Genomic DNA, 18609 nt, shown 5'->3' on the forward strand with positions numbered 1-18609 from the left:
AACTTAAATAACTAATTTCTATATCTCTAAGCTAAATATAATTTATTTTTTATTCTTATTCTAGAAAATAGTTTTTATTTATTTTAGTATATAATATAAATTATATATATTATCTAGTATATTTTAAAAAGTCTTTATAAATTAGTAATAAGTAGTATACTAGATAAAGAAATATATCTAGTTATAATTAGTATTTTAGCTACTATATTATCTATATAATATTAACGCTATACTATTAAATTTATAATTAATTATAAATAATTTATTCTCTCCGCGCTCTCTATTTTTAATAGTAGTTCTTAAATAATATAGATACTATAAAATAGAGAAAATAACTAAAATATTGATAATTTTTTTATAGCGAGATATAATAATATTAATAAAAAAACGTAAAGAAGTAACTAGATTTAAAATATAAAAAAAAAAAAGGCTTATAATACGTAGAAAAGATATTATAGAATAAAGAAAAATAAAATATAGAAATAGTAGAAAAAAGCTTATCTAATATTTTATTAATATTAATATTATTATCGTGGATAACTATTATTTACTTAATAATAATTTACGTGGAATTAATATTTTTATATAAAATATCCAACGCGCTTTTAAGACATTAATTACTTAATATAAACAATATATTAATTGCTATCTAGAGACAGTTAGTCTAGAAAAAAAAAATATAATTATTATAGAAATAATAATAATTATATAAGATAACTATATAATATATTCTATTTTAAATATATAAATATTTCGATGGCTAAACAATATTTTTAGTATCTATATCTATTATCTTTCTAATAATATATAGTAGCCCTGTTAGAAGAATTAATTATTATATATAGAGAATCTTAGAGGTCCTCGACTATAAATTAATACTGGAGTTATTAATAGAAAATTAAGAATCAGTCTTCTGTCTCTAGTATCTACTGCCTAGTGCTTCGTCCACGTATCCTTATCTAGTTGACAGGTCCTCTACCCTGACTAGTAGATATTCCTCTGACACTTTTATTGAATATCTAGATAGAAATCTAGATATAGAGCTTAAATACTTGAGCCCTAATTTATAGAAAGAAACCATAGATTCTATAGTAGATTACCTACCTAGAACCAATATAGGGTCTAGATCATCTAGCCCTAATTCAATAAAAATGACCATGGCAGTATATTCAAAAATTCCAAAAATTTCTCAGATATCATCCTTTTTATAGCACCAAAGATTAGGGTATCTAGATAAAGAAGCCCTAAGTTACCTAACTAAATCAAGTCTAAATACTAGAATATTAAATCCTAAAAAAAATAAATTTCAACTTTACCCTATATATCAGATATCTAATTCAAAAAGACAGATATCTAGATGGCCAATTAATATAGAGCAAATCCCATTCAAAACCCTACATTAGGACCTGATTTATATAAAAAAGGGCCTAAATAGAATATAATATATAAACCATATATATTGCCCCTATTCAAAATTTTATTTAGGGCAAACCCTAAAATCTAAATTAGAAATTTCTAATTCGCTGATTAAAATAATTAATTTTATCAAAAATTTCTATAGCTCTAGATCTAAAAGATTCTATTCAGATAATAATAGAAATCTAGTTAATTTCTATAAATTTTGCAAAGGCCTAGGAATTGAAATAATTACCAGCCCTATAGAGCAACCTAAATAAAACCCTTATTCAAAAAGAACTAAAGCCCTAATTATCTCAAAAACCCGCCTATTATTGGCTAATTCAGACATTCCAATTTTTCTATGGCCTGAGGCAGCCAATTCAGCGATATATATATTAAATTAATCATCTACTAGATCTATTCAATGGAAATCGCCGCATAAAGTTCTATATAAAGCTCTAAAAAATGGCCCTAGTTATATAGAACCGAAACCTGACTTTTCTAATCTAAAAAGATATGGTTCTAGGGCTTACACACAGATTACTAAGATAGCTAGATTAGATAAGCTCAAACCCAGGGCTTTAATTGGCTATCTAGTAGGGTATATAGCCCTAAATATATAGTAAATATAGCTTCCTCAGCAGAAAAAGATCATATCTACAAGAGATTATATTTTTGATGAATCTTATATATATGGCTAAGATTCAGATAGTTATATAAAAAATCTATATGACGAATTAGAGCAAGATCTATCTAAAACCCTAAATTAGAAAGAACTAGATCTAATTTTAGATCTAGTAGAGCAAGACCCTACTTTATATGATCAATCAGACGATTTAGATCTAGATAATGATCTAGATCTAGATTATGAAAATGAAAATAATCAAGATAATAAAATTCTAGATAATCTACCATCTACACCGCCTACTAGAGACCCTTCGCCTAGTTCTAGAGGACCTAGTAAAATGTCTACTAGGTTATCTACCTCTATAATTAGGGACTCATCTAGGGCCCCTACACTAATAGTTCTAATTAATAATAGAAATTTCAATAAAGCAGATTTCTATAGATCAGAATCTTTAGAACTAGGCCTAAAAAGGCCTAGATCTGAGTCACCTGATAACCCAAACCCTAGACCTCAGCAGGTTTCTAGGAATTTTTTAATAAAAAAGACTGATTTAGAGCCATTTTTATATGTCTTTTCATCAAAAATTAGAGTAAATTCAGACAAAAGCCCTAATAAAAGGCATTCTAAAAATAACCTACCTCCAGAACCAATTAATTGGTCCGAAATACTTAAATTTGAATTTAGGTCTAAATAGCTATTGGCTGTAGAAAAGGAATATAAACAGCTTATTCAAATAAATATATGGATCCCTATATCAATTAAAAAAATTAATTAAAATCGATTCAAAATACTGCCACTAAAATAAATATTTAAATATAAATACAATTCTAGTAGTTTTCTACTAGATTTTAAAACAAGGATCTGCGTCAGGGGCGATCTGCAGCCTCCTGATTAGCTAAAAACTAGGGCTCTAACCCTAGCTTCTAGAATCTTTAGAACTATTTTAGCCCTAATTGCCGCTTTTAACCTAGAGACTATCCAATTAGATACAGTAAATACATTTTTAAATAGCCATATTAATAAAACTATATATATTTCTCAGCCGCCTGGATATAGGCCTAAAAATAAAGCCCTAAAATTAAATAGAGCCTTATATAGTCTAAGGCAGTCACTATTTTTATAGTAGAAAGAAATAAAGCAAATCTTAGAAACCCTAGGGCTTAACCCTATTCCTGAGGACCCCTGCCTATATTCAAATAATCATTTAATTCTAATAATATATATAGATAATATAATCATTGTATATTATCAGAAAAATCATAAAAAAATAATCGATTTTAAAAATTAATTATTAAATATCTATTAAATAAAGAATCTAGATCAAATGACTAGATTTATTAATATAAGGATTATTAGGGACCGCTCTAATAGAAAACTCTGGATTTCTTAAGTAGATTATATTAATAAAATTACTCACCGCTTTTATTTAACCAATCAAAAAACGTCTAAAATCCTCTTACCGGCAGAAAAATTGGGGTTATTTGACCAATTCTATAGGGCTTCAGCCCTATATATTCATAAATATTAGCAAAAAAATAGATCAATTTTATATATATCTATTATATCTAGGCCTAATATTGCAAAGGCCTGCCAGATCCTTTCAAAAAGTCTATTAAATCCTATTTCTAGGTATATAGCAGCTACAAACCATATGATTTTATATCTATATGGAACCCAATATTTATCTATAGAATTTTCAGGGCCTAGTCCTAATTCTATAGATCCTGACCAATCAAATCTAGCTAGGGCACCGAGCCCTAGCCCTAACCCTAGCCCCATTTTTTCTATGGCTAGTGATGCCGCCTTTACAGATCATTCAGATAAAAAGAGCTCTGAAGGCTATATCTGCAAACTATATAGTGGCCCTATTAATTGGTTAGCTAGAAAGCAAAAAACGGTTGCCTTATCAACTACTAAAACCAAATTATTAGCCCTAACTAGCGCTAGTAGACAATTTCTATAGTGGAAACGCCTATTTAGAGCTTTAGGATTCTGCCCTAATCAAAAGATCTATATAGAATATGATAATAAGCAGACCATTCAGCTACTTATAAATGATCATTCTATATATAGATCTAAGCTGAAACATATCGATATTCAAAACCATTGGCTTAGACAGGAAATTAGAGCTAAAAATATCGATATTATATGGAAACCAACCAATCAAATGGCTGCAGATAATTTAACTAAAAATCTGCCTAGTTAAAAACACCAGATTTTTCTAAATCATCTAAATATAACCGATATATCTGATTAATTCAATTAGATTAATTCTATTTAGAGCTCTAGATTAAATAGCCCTATTTTCAATTCATCTATTTTATCAATTTTTAGGGCCTAAATTGAATTTGCCCTATTTCAATCTATTTGATTCTCTATATTCAACCGATTTTTATCGATTTTCCTACCGATTTTAAGCCGATTTTTATATCAATTTTCTATATAACCTACCTACCAATTTCTATACAGATTTAATATCTATTTTTAAATCTAAAAATAGATATTTAAATCTGGGGGGGTGTGTCAGAGATATATTTCCTATTTAGGAAATTTTCTTAAATAGTCTAGAATCCTTCTAGAATATTATCTATCTAGAAGAAATTAAATAAAAAAATCTTAACTAGACAATATTAAGCAATTATATTCTAATTAGAAAATATTAGGCGAGTACTAAATTAGGAAATATTAAGCGAATTTCTAATTTAATAAATCTAAGTAAACCCAATTCAATATAAAAAGCCACTCAATCCCCTACTAAATTAAGTTAATTTTTTCAAACAGATCATCATCCAACTATCTAACTATTAGATATTAATTTATTCTTTTAATCTCTTCTATTTATATCTAACCTAGGGCTTTAACTATCTTAGCCCTAGTTGCCTATCTTTATTATCTAATCTAGAGCTTAGATTGCCTAAGCCCTACCTGCCTACCTAATCTAGGGTTACTACTTAGTTAATCCTAGCTTTCCTCTATAATTTAGTCATTCAATTCATTCATTCTATTCAGCTTTTCTATTTATTCTAGCTAGCCCTAAGACTATTCCGCTTTAGGATTAGGGCAGCTGACACTTATTTAATATATTAGATCTAGTAATTATTTTAGTAGTAGTAATTAAATCTATTATAAATCTAGTTTTATTAAAATTATAGATATTAAATAAAACTATACTATATTTTTAAATAGTTTTATTTATTTATTAAAATTAGATATTTAAAATCTTTAAATCTTTTATTTTAATATATTAATAGTTATAATAGTATATAAAGTAGATTTTAAGCTTAGATATATATTTAATAAAGTTAAATATTTAATTTATTTTTATAGTAATAGAGAAAGATATAATATTATATTTTAAAAATAGACTATTAACTATTTTTTCTATATATATAGATTAAAAAGATATTTTATATAGATTTAATAATAGAATCTATTTTTTAAGTAATTTTTTTTTATTAATAGTTAATTTATAATTATTTATATATAAATCTAATTAAAATATTGTCACAGAAATAATAATAATCATATAAGATAACTGTATAGTATACCCTATTCCAGATATATAGATATTCTAGTGGCTAAACGGTATCTTTAGTATCTATATCTATTATTTTTTTAATAATATATAGTGACTCTATTAGAAGGATTGATTATTATATATAAAGAATTTTAGAGATTTTTAACTATAAATTAATACTATAATTATTAATAGAAAATTAAGAATTAATCTTCTATTTCTAGTATTTATTATCTAGTATTTTACTTATATATTTTTATCTAGTTAATAGATTCTTTATTTTAACTAATAGATATTTTTTTAATAATTCTAATTCTTTTTTTTAATTATTTAAAAATATTATTAGTATTATTATTCTAATTATTTAATAAAAATATTTCTTTATTTCTAAAAATCTTTAATAAAAATATATTTTTTTTATAGAAATAGTTCTAGAAACTATTTTTAAATTAAATATCTAAAAAAATAAAATTCTCTAAAGTCTAAAAAATACTATTTAATAATTAAAGAATTAATTATAAAGTAAAAAATCTTTATAAAATTATTAATAATCTAGTTTTATTTTATTAATAGATAATTATACTATTAAATTTTTTAAAAATATTCTTAAATTTATTCTTGACTTTAGACTATAATAAAAATAGAAATAGATTCTTAATCTAGAATACTTTTTTAAAAAAATAAAAAGATATTTAAAAAAAAATAATTAGAAAATTATTATAATATTTTTTTATATATCTCTAATTTACTAATAGTAATAGTATTAATATTTTATAAAAAAAAAAATTAATAAAAAAATATTAAAAAATTATAATAATACTTTATAAAATAGATTTTTTTATTAATTAAAAATTTAGCTATTTTATAGTTTAATATTATAAATTAACTTTAAAAAGTTTATTAATAAAAAGACTAAGATTTAAAAAAGTTTTATATTTATCTTAATTTTTTAAAATAATATTTTCTAAAGTAATTAGAAAAAAAAAAATATTTATTTTTTTTATAAAATTTTTTTTAAAATTATTAAAATATATATAAAAATACTATATAAAGCTTCTAGATTAATAAAATAAAATAGTAATTTTTACTATATATTATTAGAATTTTCTATATAAAAAATAAAAATAGAAATATAATATTTTTTTAAAAAAAAGTAAAAATAAAGATAATAAATTAAATAAAAATAAAAAATTATAAAATATAAAGAAAAATTTAAAAAAAAATTTTAAGAAATTTAATAAAAATTTTACTAATAATAAAGAGAATTCTTTATAATACTATATATATAATAGTAATTTTTATTTTATTAATTATTATTTAAAAAAGAAAAAAGCTATAGTTTAATTAACTAAAGTAGAAGAAATAGATTTAAAATTAAAAAATAATTTAAAATTAAAATAATTTTTATTAAACTAGCTTTTAATCTCTATATAGAGACTATTATATATTTTTATATTTTTATTTAATATAAAAATAATATTAAAATATTTATTAATTTAAATAACTATATTAAAATTTATATTATTAGCTATTAATTTATTAAAAATTTTTATTTTAAAAAGATTTAATTTATAGTTTTAATAATTAAAGTAATTAACTATATTATTATTTTAATTTATAATATATAGAAAATACTTTTTACTATTATTAATTTTTAAAAAATTATTTAAAGCTTTACTAAACTATATATAGTAATTAATAGAGATTCTTATTTTAAAAAAAATCTAATTCTTTTATTAATAATAACTATAAATAATCTAAAAATCTATTTATTACTATAGAATTATAAATAGTAATTTAAATTTTTATTAATTAAATTAGTATTAGTTTATAAATTTATAAAATTATATTAAAATCTTATTTATATCTTTATTATAGTAAAATTATTTAAAAAAATCTAGTTATTAAATAATTTAAAAAGTTCTATTTTATAATATATTAGTAAAATCCTACTAAAACTAAAAGAATATAAAGATATTTTTTTAAAATAAAAATCTAAAATTATACTACTTTAAAAAGTAATAGATTATATAATTAAATTTATTAATAGTAAAATATTACTATATAGTTCTATTTATTCTCTTTTCTAGTAAAAGCTTTAAATATTAAAATAATATATTAATAAAAATCTAGAATATAATTAGATTAGATTTTTAAAAAGTTCTATAGAAATCTTTATTCTATTTATCTCTAAAAAAAATAGTAGTCTAAAACTATATATTAATTATTGGAATTTTAATAAAATAATAATAAAGAATTATTATCTATTATTTTTAATATTAAAAATTTTAGATTATCTAGTAAATATAAAATTCTTTATTAAAATTAATATTTAAAATATATATTATTAAATCTATCTATAAAAAAAAGATAAATAAAAGATAGTATTTTATATAAGATATAATTACTTTAAATATTTAATAATATTTTTTAATTTTATAAATATATTAGCTATTTTTTAAAACTATCTATATATAGTGTTATATAATATTCTAGATATTTATTATATAGTATATTTAAATAATATTTTAATTTTTTTACTAGATTAAGAGAGCTATATAAAATATATTAAATAAATATTAGATTAATTATAAAAAACTAATTTATATAGAAAATTATTAAAATATATTTTTTATTAAAAATAAATTAAATTTTTAAAATATATTATATTATAAGATAGTATCTCTATAGATTTTTAATAAATAAATAATATTATATTATAGAAAAAATCTAAAAATTACTATAATATATAAAATTTTCTAGAATTTTATAATTTTTATTAATAATTTATTTAAAATTATTTTTAAATTATTTTACTCTTTACTTTTTTAATAAAAAGATTAAAAAATAGATAAAAATCTAAATTAATTAAATTTATTTTTATAAAAAAATTAATATTTTAATATTTTATTACTATTTTTTAGTTAATATTTTTTTTATATTATTTTAACTTTTAATAATCTATTTAAATTAAAATTAATATTTTAAATAAAAAAATAGTAAAAATTATATTCTAGCTAAATAAAAATAGAGTCTATTATTTTATAATAATCTAGTTATAAAAATTTAATAAAGTAAAGTTAAATTATAATATTTTTAACTAAAAACTATATACTATTATCTATTTATTTAAATATTAATAATAATATTTTAAAAGTTTAATATATACTATTAAAATTTTTATTAATTATTTAAATTTATAAATCTTTATAAAATAAATTAAATTAAATAAATATTAAATATAATAGCTTATATTTCTAATTCTTTTTAATTTTATAATTAAATATTAAATTAAAAAATTAAATCTAGCTAATAAATTTTTTTAAAAATTAGAAAAAATCTTAAAATATATTTTAAATATAGAGTTAATATTATTATTTATATAATAATTTATTAATATAGAATTTTTATAAATTAAAGATTTATTATAAAAAAAAATCTAGTTTAAATCTAATAAAATATTTTTATAAAAAAGTTTTAAGCTTAATATTTATATAATAATAAATTTTAAAAATTATAGAATTAATATAAAAATAGTTAACTAAATTATTTAGAAAAAGTTAAATTAAAATTAATTTATTTCTAGATTTTAAATATAATATACTTATATCTCTAAGAAAGTATATACTATTAAAATTTAAAAAAATCTAAAAGATTTTATAAAATAGATATAATCTAAAAATTTAAAAATCTAATAGTAAAAAACTATTATAAAATAAAGATTTATAAAAAATAAAAATTAAAATATTATTTTTAATAGACTAATTAAATTTAAAAATTAACTATATATTTTTTTAAAAAAAAATTTATAATAGATTTTAATTAATCTATATTATAATAATTTTTTTATAAACTATTTTAAAAAAAATTATATAGAAATTCTATTTAAATATAAATTTTATTAAATAAATTTTTAATAAAATATTATAGATTATATAATAAAATATTTAGTATATTAAAAAATAGTAGTTTTAAAATATAATTTTTATAGAATTTTAGAATTACTACTAATTCTATTTAAATTTTTTATAAAATTATTAATAGATTTTATAATAAAGTTACTAAAAATAATATTTAAAAATAAAATTATTAATTTAATATAAATAATAATTAATTAATTTTTAAATAATTATTATTTTTCTTTATTTTAATAATAATTAATATAATAAAATTTATTAAATTATTTTATAATTATATAAAATTATAATTTAAACTATTAAATAGTATTATATTTAATAGAAAATTAATTTTTATTAATAAATTCTAATTAAATTTTTACTATTTTAATTATATAAAATTTAGATTATTAATAATATTTTATTTATAAATTAATAATTAAATAGAATATATAAACTAAATATTAAAATATTATTTTAAATATTTTATTAATAAAAAATAAATAAATTAATTAAATTTATTTTTAATAATAGAATTTATATATAATAATATTTAAAATATAATTACTAAACTATTACTATTTTAAATTTTATTTAACTATTTATTAAATTTTTAATTATATATTAAAAATAATATTTTTTTAAAAAAGATTTTAATAGTATAATATTATATTAAAAAATTAATAAAAATTTATAAAAATTTAGTAAAATATTAGTAAAATATAATAGAATTTTAAAAAAAATATTTTAATAAATATTATTAAATAAAATTATTTAAATAAAATAATTTTATATAGTTATTAATCTAGAATATTAAATTAAAAATTCTAGTTTAAAAACTAGTACTAAAATATATTAGACTATTTTAAATACTAAATATTATAAAAAAATAAATATATTAATTTAATTTATTTAATAAATATAATTAAATTTATAATATATTCTATATTTTATTACTAGAACTATAGATACTATATTATTAAAATAATATTAATCTATTATTAATATTTAATTTTAATAATAATAATAAATAGAAAATAGAAGAAATTAAAAAAAAATAAATTTTTAAAAAAAAATCTAATATTTAGTAAAATAAATAGAATAGCTATTAAAATATAATTAATAAATTTTTAAAAAAAATATAGTAAATATAAAAAAAAAATCTATAATTTTAAATAAAAAAATTAATAATATATTTAAAAATTAATATAATATTAATATAGCTATAGTAAATATTTAATAAATAAATAATAATTATAAAAAAATATATTAATTTTATATATACTAGAAAACTTTATTATTAATTAAAATATAAAAAATTTATTAATTTATTTTAAAATTACTATTAAAGTAAAAAAATAAAAATATTAAAATATTAATTAATTACTATATTAAATTACTATAAAAATAATAAAAAAAATATTAAATATAATATTCTAATATTTCTACTAATTCTTCTCTATATTTTTTTAATTAAAATATTTATAAATTACTTACTTTATATAATAAATAAAATTTTAAATAATTATTTATTAAAATATATAATTAGTATTAAATTCTTTAAACTAAAATTAATAATCTTTTATATATTATCTATAAATTTTTATATTATTTTAAAAAAATAATAAATCTAATTATTATTTAAAAATATTAATATAATAATTTATACTTTTATAATAATTAATAATAATTTATTATAAAATTATTAAAGAAAAAATTTTAAATTAATTTACTAATATATATTCTAAGCTTTTTAATTTTTTTAATAGTTAAATAAAATTTTTTTTAATAAATTAACTCTATTCTATTAAAAATATAATATAATATAATATAAATTTAAATAATTAATTTCTATATTTTTAAACTAAATATAATTTATTTTTTATTTTTATTCTAGAAAATAGTCTTTATCTATTTTAATATATAATATAAATTATATATATTATTTAATATATTTTAAAAAATTTTTATAAATTAATAATAAATAGTATACTAGATAAAAAAATATATTTAATTATAATTAATATTTTAGTTATTATATTATCTATATAATACTAATACTATACTATTAAATTTATAATTAATTATAAATAATTTACTTTCTTTATATTCTCTATTTTTAATAGTAGTTTTTAAATAATATAAATACTATAAAATAAAAAAAATAACTAGAGTATTAATAATTCTTTTATAGTAAGATATAATAATATTAATAAAGAAATATAAAAAAATAATTAGATTTAAAATATAAAAAAAAAAAAGACTTATAATATATAGAAAAGATATTATAAAATAAAAAAAAATAAAATATAAAAATAGTAAAAAAAAATTTATCTAATATTTTATTAATATTAATATTATTATTATAGATAATTATTATTTATTTAATAATAATTTATATAAAGTTAATATTTCTATATAAAATATTTAACGCGTTTTTAAAATATTAATTATTTAATATAAATAATATATTAATTACTATTTAAAAATAATTAATTTAAAAAAAGAGAGTATAATTATTATAGAAATAATAATAATTATATAAAATAACTATATAGTATACTCTATTCTAGATATATAGATATTTTAATAGCTAAATAGTATTTTTAATATTTATATCTATTATTTTTCTAATAATATATAGTAGCTTTGTTAAAAAAATTAATTATTATATATAGAGAATCTTAGAGATTCTTAACTATAAATTAATACTATAGTTATTAGTAGAAAATTAAGAATCAGTCTTCTATCTCTAGTATCTACTATCTAGTGCTTTGCCCACGTATCCTTACCTAGTTGACAGGTCCTCTACCCTGACTAGTAGATATTCCTCTGACAAATATATATTTTACTAGATATTTTTATAATATTATATAAGATATATTAAAAATACGCGCAGCTTTATAAATATTATTAATATTATTATTTTTAATAGTTAATATAGCTAATAAAATTCTTTTCTTTTATTCTATCTTTTTTTTTAATAATTTAGATATTTTTGGTGGTATGGCTAGTAATTAAATAGTTTTTAAAAAAATAGACGCGTAGAAATAACGCGTGGTGGCCCGCTTGATTGTGTAGCCCGCTTGTTTGTGGGTTACGTTAGTTACTTTAGTTAGTTATACTTGCTTAAAGTGGATGAGAGACAATACCCCTCTAACTGGTACTAGGTAGAATGATTTATACAATACCAATACCACTAGTGAAAACTAGTAAAAATTGAATTACTATGCAGTTGCTATACTTACTACTACTATCCATTAATCTATAAACTATCTAATTAGAGCTAGGTGTAACGGCGGGAAGCTATATAGGTCTGACCAGGGCATTCTGAATCGTTGATTCAGAATTATTTGACCTTTTGGCCTTGTGGAATATCGGGCCCTGGCGATATCTCTTACACTAGGCTAATCACCAACAATCATACCAAGGTAGTATAAATAATTATATCTTTTAAGAATTATATTCACTATACTCTGTAATTGTTAGATATAGTATTATTATTCTGGACATCTAGATATGCTATGTACATACAGACTACAGTAGTACTTTGCACTGCAAGGTAGTTTACCTAACATAATAGGTAACTTACTCAGTATATGTACCGGTACATTTAGTGTGTATAAAATTGCCTTCAGTTTTTGGCACATTTTCTTCAACTTTTTGCTGCTTGCACAACATCTATAAAAATGACTATTTTTAAATACTTGTAAATCAACCAATCTTGAATATATCATCTTTAAATTAAAATATACAAGATAATATATTAAAAAGTCTGTATCATAAAGGAAAATTGATTTTAGACAATAAGAAATTTACAATATAAACACTCTATATTCTTATCTAATCTAAGTTTTTTAATTCTATTTAACATACTTTAAAAGTAGATCTTCCGCTACTTTTAATAATACTAAATATATAATTTCAATCCAAATTTATAATAATAATAAAGAATTGGCTGAGTTATAAGCGTTTGGAAATATCTACTTTTGAAGATAGTGCGCGAAAAGTTCCAAAAAATGTGCCAAGAACTGAATGTAATTTTTGCACACGGCAAATACGCACGCCATTATTTTATTCTTACTTTTCACCCTTGCCTTCTTTGAGAAACATGTTTTTTTCACCTCGACATTAGGGATATCCTGCTATTACGGAGCAACATTGAGTATTGATGTATTCAATCTGTTTGGTGCTTTCCTGCCCTAACCCACTACAAAAAATACTCTTTAATTAAGCTATACTTTTTCAATTTTCATAAGAACAGACATTTTCATTTTTGGGTACTCACTCTTATACCTCACTTCTCTCTATTTAATTCATTTCTCTCACTGGTTCTTCCTTTTTTTCTGTATTGCCTGCTAGAAACGATATTATTCGTTCAAAGACCGGAAGAGGAAAAGAGCACAGCTCTTGTGTGAGTGCAGTCCTGCTACTAGCCCTACATAATTGTGATTCTTCCACATTGAGCATGATGGAAGCTTCCAATTCTCCCGACCAACAATCAGTGCTCAGTGAATCTATCCTTGTTAGCGAGTCGCTTGTTCCAGCAAGGGATCTCAAAGGAGTTGGCCATGCTGAAATTTCATTTGACGGCCTACTGAAAGACCCCCTAATAATCAAGGAAGATCTGAAGGAAGGGTGCGGAGGCCAGCTATGGCCGGCAGGCATGGTCCTAGCAAGATATTTGTTACTTCAGCACCGATCTGACTTTAACAATAAGACAATGTTCGTCCGGCATCCAAGTTTTAGTGAATCCTAAGGGGTTTATGGTACTAACTGGCATCGTTAGTGTCGAGTTGGGAGCTGGCGGAGGTCTTGTGGGGCTTGCTGTTGCGCGCGGTTGCGACATCGGGTCGTCATCAGTATACATTACGGATCAAGCACCAATGCTCCCATTAATGGAGACTAATATTAAGCTGAACAATGTTTCCTCTCGTGTTGCAGCTACGGTGCTAAACTGGGGGGAATCTCTTCCAGACTGTATTCCGAAACACCCCGCTATCGTACTTGCCGCGGACTGTGTCTATTTTGAGCCGGCCTTTCCTTTGCTGATATCAACTCTGAAAAACCTCCTAGGCCCAGAATCTATTTGCTATTTCTGCTTCAAGAGACGTAGACGAGCAGATTCTCGATTTTTGAAATTGGCAAAGAAGCTATTCCACATAGTCGAAGTTTGCGATGACCCGATGGCGGAGACTTACAAGCGAGAAAACATTTTCCTCTATTCAATACGTTCGAAATAGGGCACGCCTGTCTATGGAGATGAAGAGTGACAGGTAACTGAATTGAGGCGAGGAAGAAGTTCATATGAGGTAGAGATATACGTCGGCAATAGATCGATAACATCAGCAAATCAAATAAATCAAGTTCAACTACAGCTTTAGTGCATCCGCACCACTCCTTGGACCCGTTCCGGTTAGTTTTTGGCCATGGATATCCGTGACTTCTCCTTGCTTTCCAACCAATTTCACGTCACCCTTTTTCAAATCCGACACAATTTGTTGCCTCTCAGCTGCCTTTCCTGACTGTCGGTTTTTATCGTTGGTGGTAGTTTTCTTTTGCTTCTTGTGTTGTCGCCGTAATCTTGACTTCTCTTCACGGGTCATTTCCTCTTTGGAAACTGACAATCCGTTCCTCAAAACTACTTCCCCAGAAGCCTTGCCGTCAGCCCCAGGTGTATAGATCTCCTGGGGGGCAAGAGTTGCTGCACTACCAACAGCACCTCCGGCTGTTGGTTGCGCATCCTCCATCATAATAGTTGCCGCATCGGTAACAACGTTGATGTGTGCGTGTGGGGTTTTGGGCTTATAGTGCCAGTTCGAGAGGGTATCCAATTGTGAGCTTATTTCTTTCCATAGATTACTGATCTCATTGTGTTCGCGCAGAAGCTTCTGATTCTTAGGATCCACATAGTTAGGATCAGTAGCTCGGAGGTGATCAGTCTCATATAGCTCTGCAAGGCTCTGTTGAGCTTTAGAATCCTCAAGCTCAAAGCGACTCTTTCTCGCAACTTGGCTATCAGTGATACCAGGGCGGCGGCGGATAACTTCATCAAATTCCCTGGCAAGGATCCGACGCTTAACAAGGCCTTCGATGTCTTCGGAGACCTCCGCAGTAACCACAGGTACAGGCTTTCCAATCCTTTCCACTTCAAGATCTTCCTCAATAAGCGAGTTCACGGGTCTCTCTGCGGCTTTAGCTTCACCAGCAAGCATCCATTCTTTCTTTGCAACGTTGGCAGCTTCCAGGCGACGAATCTCATCGGCGATTCGTGCGCGTTGTTTCTCGTGTGTAGATTTTTGGGTTTCAGGTTCACCTAGTTCACCATCGGATATATCACTGTTCTCAATTGAAGCATCATCCTCAAATAAATCGCGCCGTACATCGGCCATTGCACGGTCTATATCGTTATTATTAATCGCAGCAACTGGTTGGGTTTTTGGGAGCGGACGTGACCTTTTGGTCGTAGACTTGCGGGGTGGCGGCGCAAAAAAGTCAGAATACTTGATATCACTAGTATTGATCCAATCCGCCCCTTGTGCAGTACCAGGATATGCATCATCTGTATCTGAATCTAGTCCATCCTGAAGATTGACATTGTTGAATGTTGGTCCTTCCTCATCACTTGTGTCATTATCATCATCATCATCATCACCCATACTTTGATCCTTGACACCCCTGTCGGTCTCATTTGACGGTGGTGTTTTATTCAAAGAAGCGCTAATGTTCCCAGTGGCGAGGGGATCGGCATGCCAGTCAACTTCCTCGTCACTTTCAGATTCATCATCTGGGCCGCCCCGAGCGTCTTGTCTTTCCCACAGTTCTGATTGTTTGTTGAAATCGTCAATTGAGAAGAACCCATCATTCAACCCAAAAGGGTCCTCTGTGTAAGTGCCGGGTTGTTCTCCGTCACTACCAGTTTCACTGGATTCGCTTTCCTCGCCCAAAGTCTCGTCAATACTCCGGGAGTCCAATGCATCATGTATCGAGTCGCCCTGATCTAGATCCAACGCCATACTGACTTCCTCATCGACATCTGACAGGTCCCTGGTACCCTCTAGATGACTCTCTAGCTCGCTGTTCTCGGAACTTTCAGCCGCAAAATCCGAGCCTTCGAAAGATGTAATACCTTCATCTGATAAAGAGTGGCCAGCATGTCGATTACTTAATGTACAGTCGCGTTGGATTTCCTGTCCAGCAGAGTCAAGAATCCTAAGTGCTTGCTCCCAGATCTGATCGGAGCCAAATCCCTCAACGAACAACTGCTTTAACTGCAATACTTCGGTGTTTTGGTCTAGGTTTGCCTCGCATCTTTTGCGTTTCCTATTTTGTCGTTGGCGGGCGGACTGCGCGTCACTAATCGAAAGAGCAAGAGAGTCCAGGAAGAATTTTGCCGATCCTACTATGGTATCGTTTAATTCTGATGTAGGGCAGAGAAACGCCCATGGTGCAGATAATGCTGCGTTGAGAGCAGGATCCTTTGCAAAATCAGCCATGGTACTGCGACGGTCCACAAGACAAAAAAATGATATGTAAGTAGTTCAGTTGGGTGGATATGGAGCGTATGTATTCAATGTAGAAGGAGATGAAAACGATTTAGGTCTTTTGGTAAAAATACAGATCCATTCAATCTTGATCATACTTTCACTATCAGAAGTACGAGGGACAAGGAAAAAAGAAAGGAAAAAAGGAAAAGAAAACTATTTATCCGACCGCCTACCGCATTCGCATGTACCATACGCTCTAAGGTAGACAAAGGTGGCCCGAGTTTAAGATTTGCGTTAACGGTAGGTATATACCGTGTGTATTTCATACAGTAGTATTAAGACGTGGCGCCCTACTTTAGCCGCCTTCAGGGGGTTCATACTGTACTAGCTAGACTAAATATAGACAACGACATTGAATTTAGGGCCACCGCATAGATATATCGTTACTGTAGGGTAGTCTATCAAAGATCCCTATACTATTAGATCTATAGATAAATAATCATTGTTCAATTATCTATACAATTGGCCACCAGTCACAGAAACAATTTTAAACAACGGAGTACATAGTACTCCGTACATCTTTACAGATCTTGGTAATAGGAGATCCATTAAATTAACTTTTTGGATTAGATTTAAGTATATCATCAGGCCACCCTTGCCGATAGCCTATTGGCAATAGGCTATGTAAAAAAAATTAATCATCAAAGAAAGGGTGACCTAGTCCAGAAAAAGAGTCGTTCTCATTACGACACTCGTAGTATGGAAGTACAGACATACAGTGGGATGCAAAAAGTTTTGAAACTATCCATTTATTTCCTGGTCTAACCGCCTTCTTAATTTTATTATTTTGCGCGGCAGAAACTTCGCAAAAACCATACCTGGGCCTGAATACTTAGTTTACAGATCACCTAACTTAGTAACTGGCATCTATCTCCTTCCTAGGGGCTATATTTCAATGTGTAGATAGACGTGTGTAGGTTCAAATGTTGAATTTGGTAAGGTTAGTATATGGCGGTATGTAGGGCGGTCAAGCGGATGGTTTCAAACTTTTTGCATCCCACTGTACTAGGATAGAATCATGATGGTGTATGTATAGTACAATACATACCGTTCCCGGATGCGAAACCACCTACTACTTGGGGTACTCCGTACCTAACAGGCATCATACCTATTCAGTAGTCATCTAATATTTCCATAAAGTGATACCGATGTCAAGCCGAGGTGGGCAATACTTTTATGGCAGAGCAAAAATAAATCACCATCCCATAATGCTACTTTACTTGACACACTCTTTGCTCGGAGTAACACCATGGAAGAGTGACACCATAAAAGTACTACGCGGCAATTGAGCTGGCTGGTGCTTGGTTTAAAGCATGGAATTGCAGTCAAGAATGTCGAAGGGAAAGATTCCCATAAAAAGTACCATGGGCACTGCAGTATACTGTGTTGATGTACTTGGTTGTGGAATGGTTTTAGCTTGGTTCGGGCGCCACTGTCAAATGCAGCAAGAACAGTCTCCTTCAAACCCTCGTTCATGACAACTATAACCTTGCAGTGAGAATGAAAATTGAAAGATGTGTAGCTTCGGAGTAAACACATAAGCAGAGAGGTTTCAAACAGTGAAGACGAAAAGAGGAGGGTTGGTTGCAGACTTGCTATGTACGTCGAGGAGACGTCACTCTG

General features: G+C 24.8%; 4 protein-coding genes across 4 annotated transcripts; 2 read left to right on the forward strand and 2 right to left on the reverse strand.

Moving 5' to 3' along the window:
- Positions 1-3554: 3554 nt before the first annotated feature.
- Positions 3555-3989, forward strand: F9C07_2066794 (uncharacterized protein; the record flags this gene model as incomplete). Its single annotated transcript, XM_071508718.1, has 1 exon — positions 3555-3989. A coding segment is annotated over one exon (435 nt), but the record flags the coding sequence as incomplete, so codon positions are not given.
- Positions 3990-13907: 9918 nt separating this feature from the next.
- F9C07_13472 (putative methyltransferase-domain-containing protein) lies at positions 13908-14682 on the forward strand (the record flags this gene model as incomplete). The annotated part of the gene is made up of 2 exons (XM_041291003.2): positions 13908-14164; positions 14229-14682. 2 exons carry the CDS (start codon positions 13908-13910, stop codon positions 14680-14682), a joined length of 711 nt encoding a protein of 236 aa, XP_041144739.2.
- A 129-nt stretch (positions 14683-14811) lies between these two features.
- On the reverse strand, positions 14812-17678 carry F9C07_2254947 (U3 small nucleolar ribonucleoprotein Mpp10; the record flags this gene model as incomplete). Its single annotated transcript, XM_071510105.1, has 2 exons — positions 15891-17678; positions 14812-15839 (listed from the first exon to the last, which is right to left on the reverse strand). The coding sequence occupies exons 1-2, from the start codon at positions 16933-16935 to the stop codon at positions 14812-14814; spliced, it is 2073 nt and encodes a 690-aa protein (XP_071365080.1). The 5' UTR covers positions 16936-17678.
- A 524-nt stretch (positions 17679-18202) lies between these two features.
- Positions 18203-18462, reverse strand: F9C07_13474 (uncharacterized protein; the record flags this gene model as incomplete). Its single annotated transcript, XM_071508004.1, has 2 exons — positions 18203-18260; positions 18350-18462. The coding sequence occupies 2 exons, from the start codon at positions 18460-18462 to the stop codon at positions 18203-18205; spliced, it is 171 nt and encodes a 56-aa protein (XP_071365081.1).
- Positions 18463-18609: the final 147 nt, after the last annotated feature.

The sequence above is a fragment of the Aspergillus flavus genome, chromosome 3 (assembly GCF_009017415.1).
Source record: "Aspergillus flavus chromosome 3, complete sequence".
Lineage (NCBI taxonomy): Eukaryota > Fungi > Ascomycota > Eurotiomycetes > Eurotiales > Aspergillaceae > Aspergillus > Aspergillus flavus.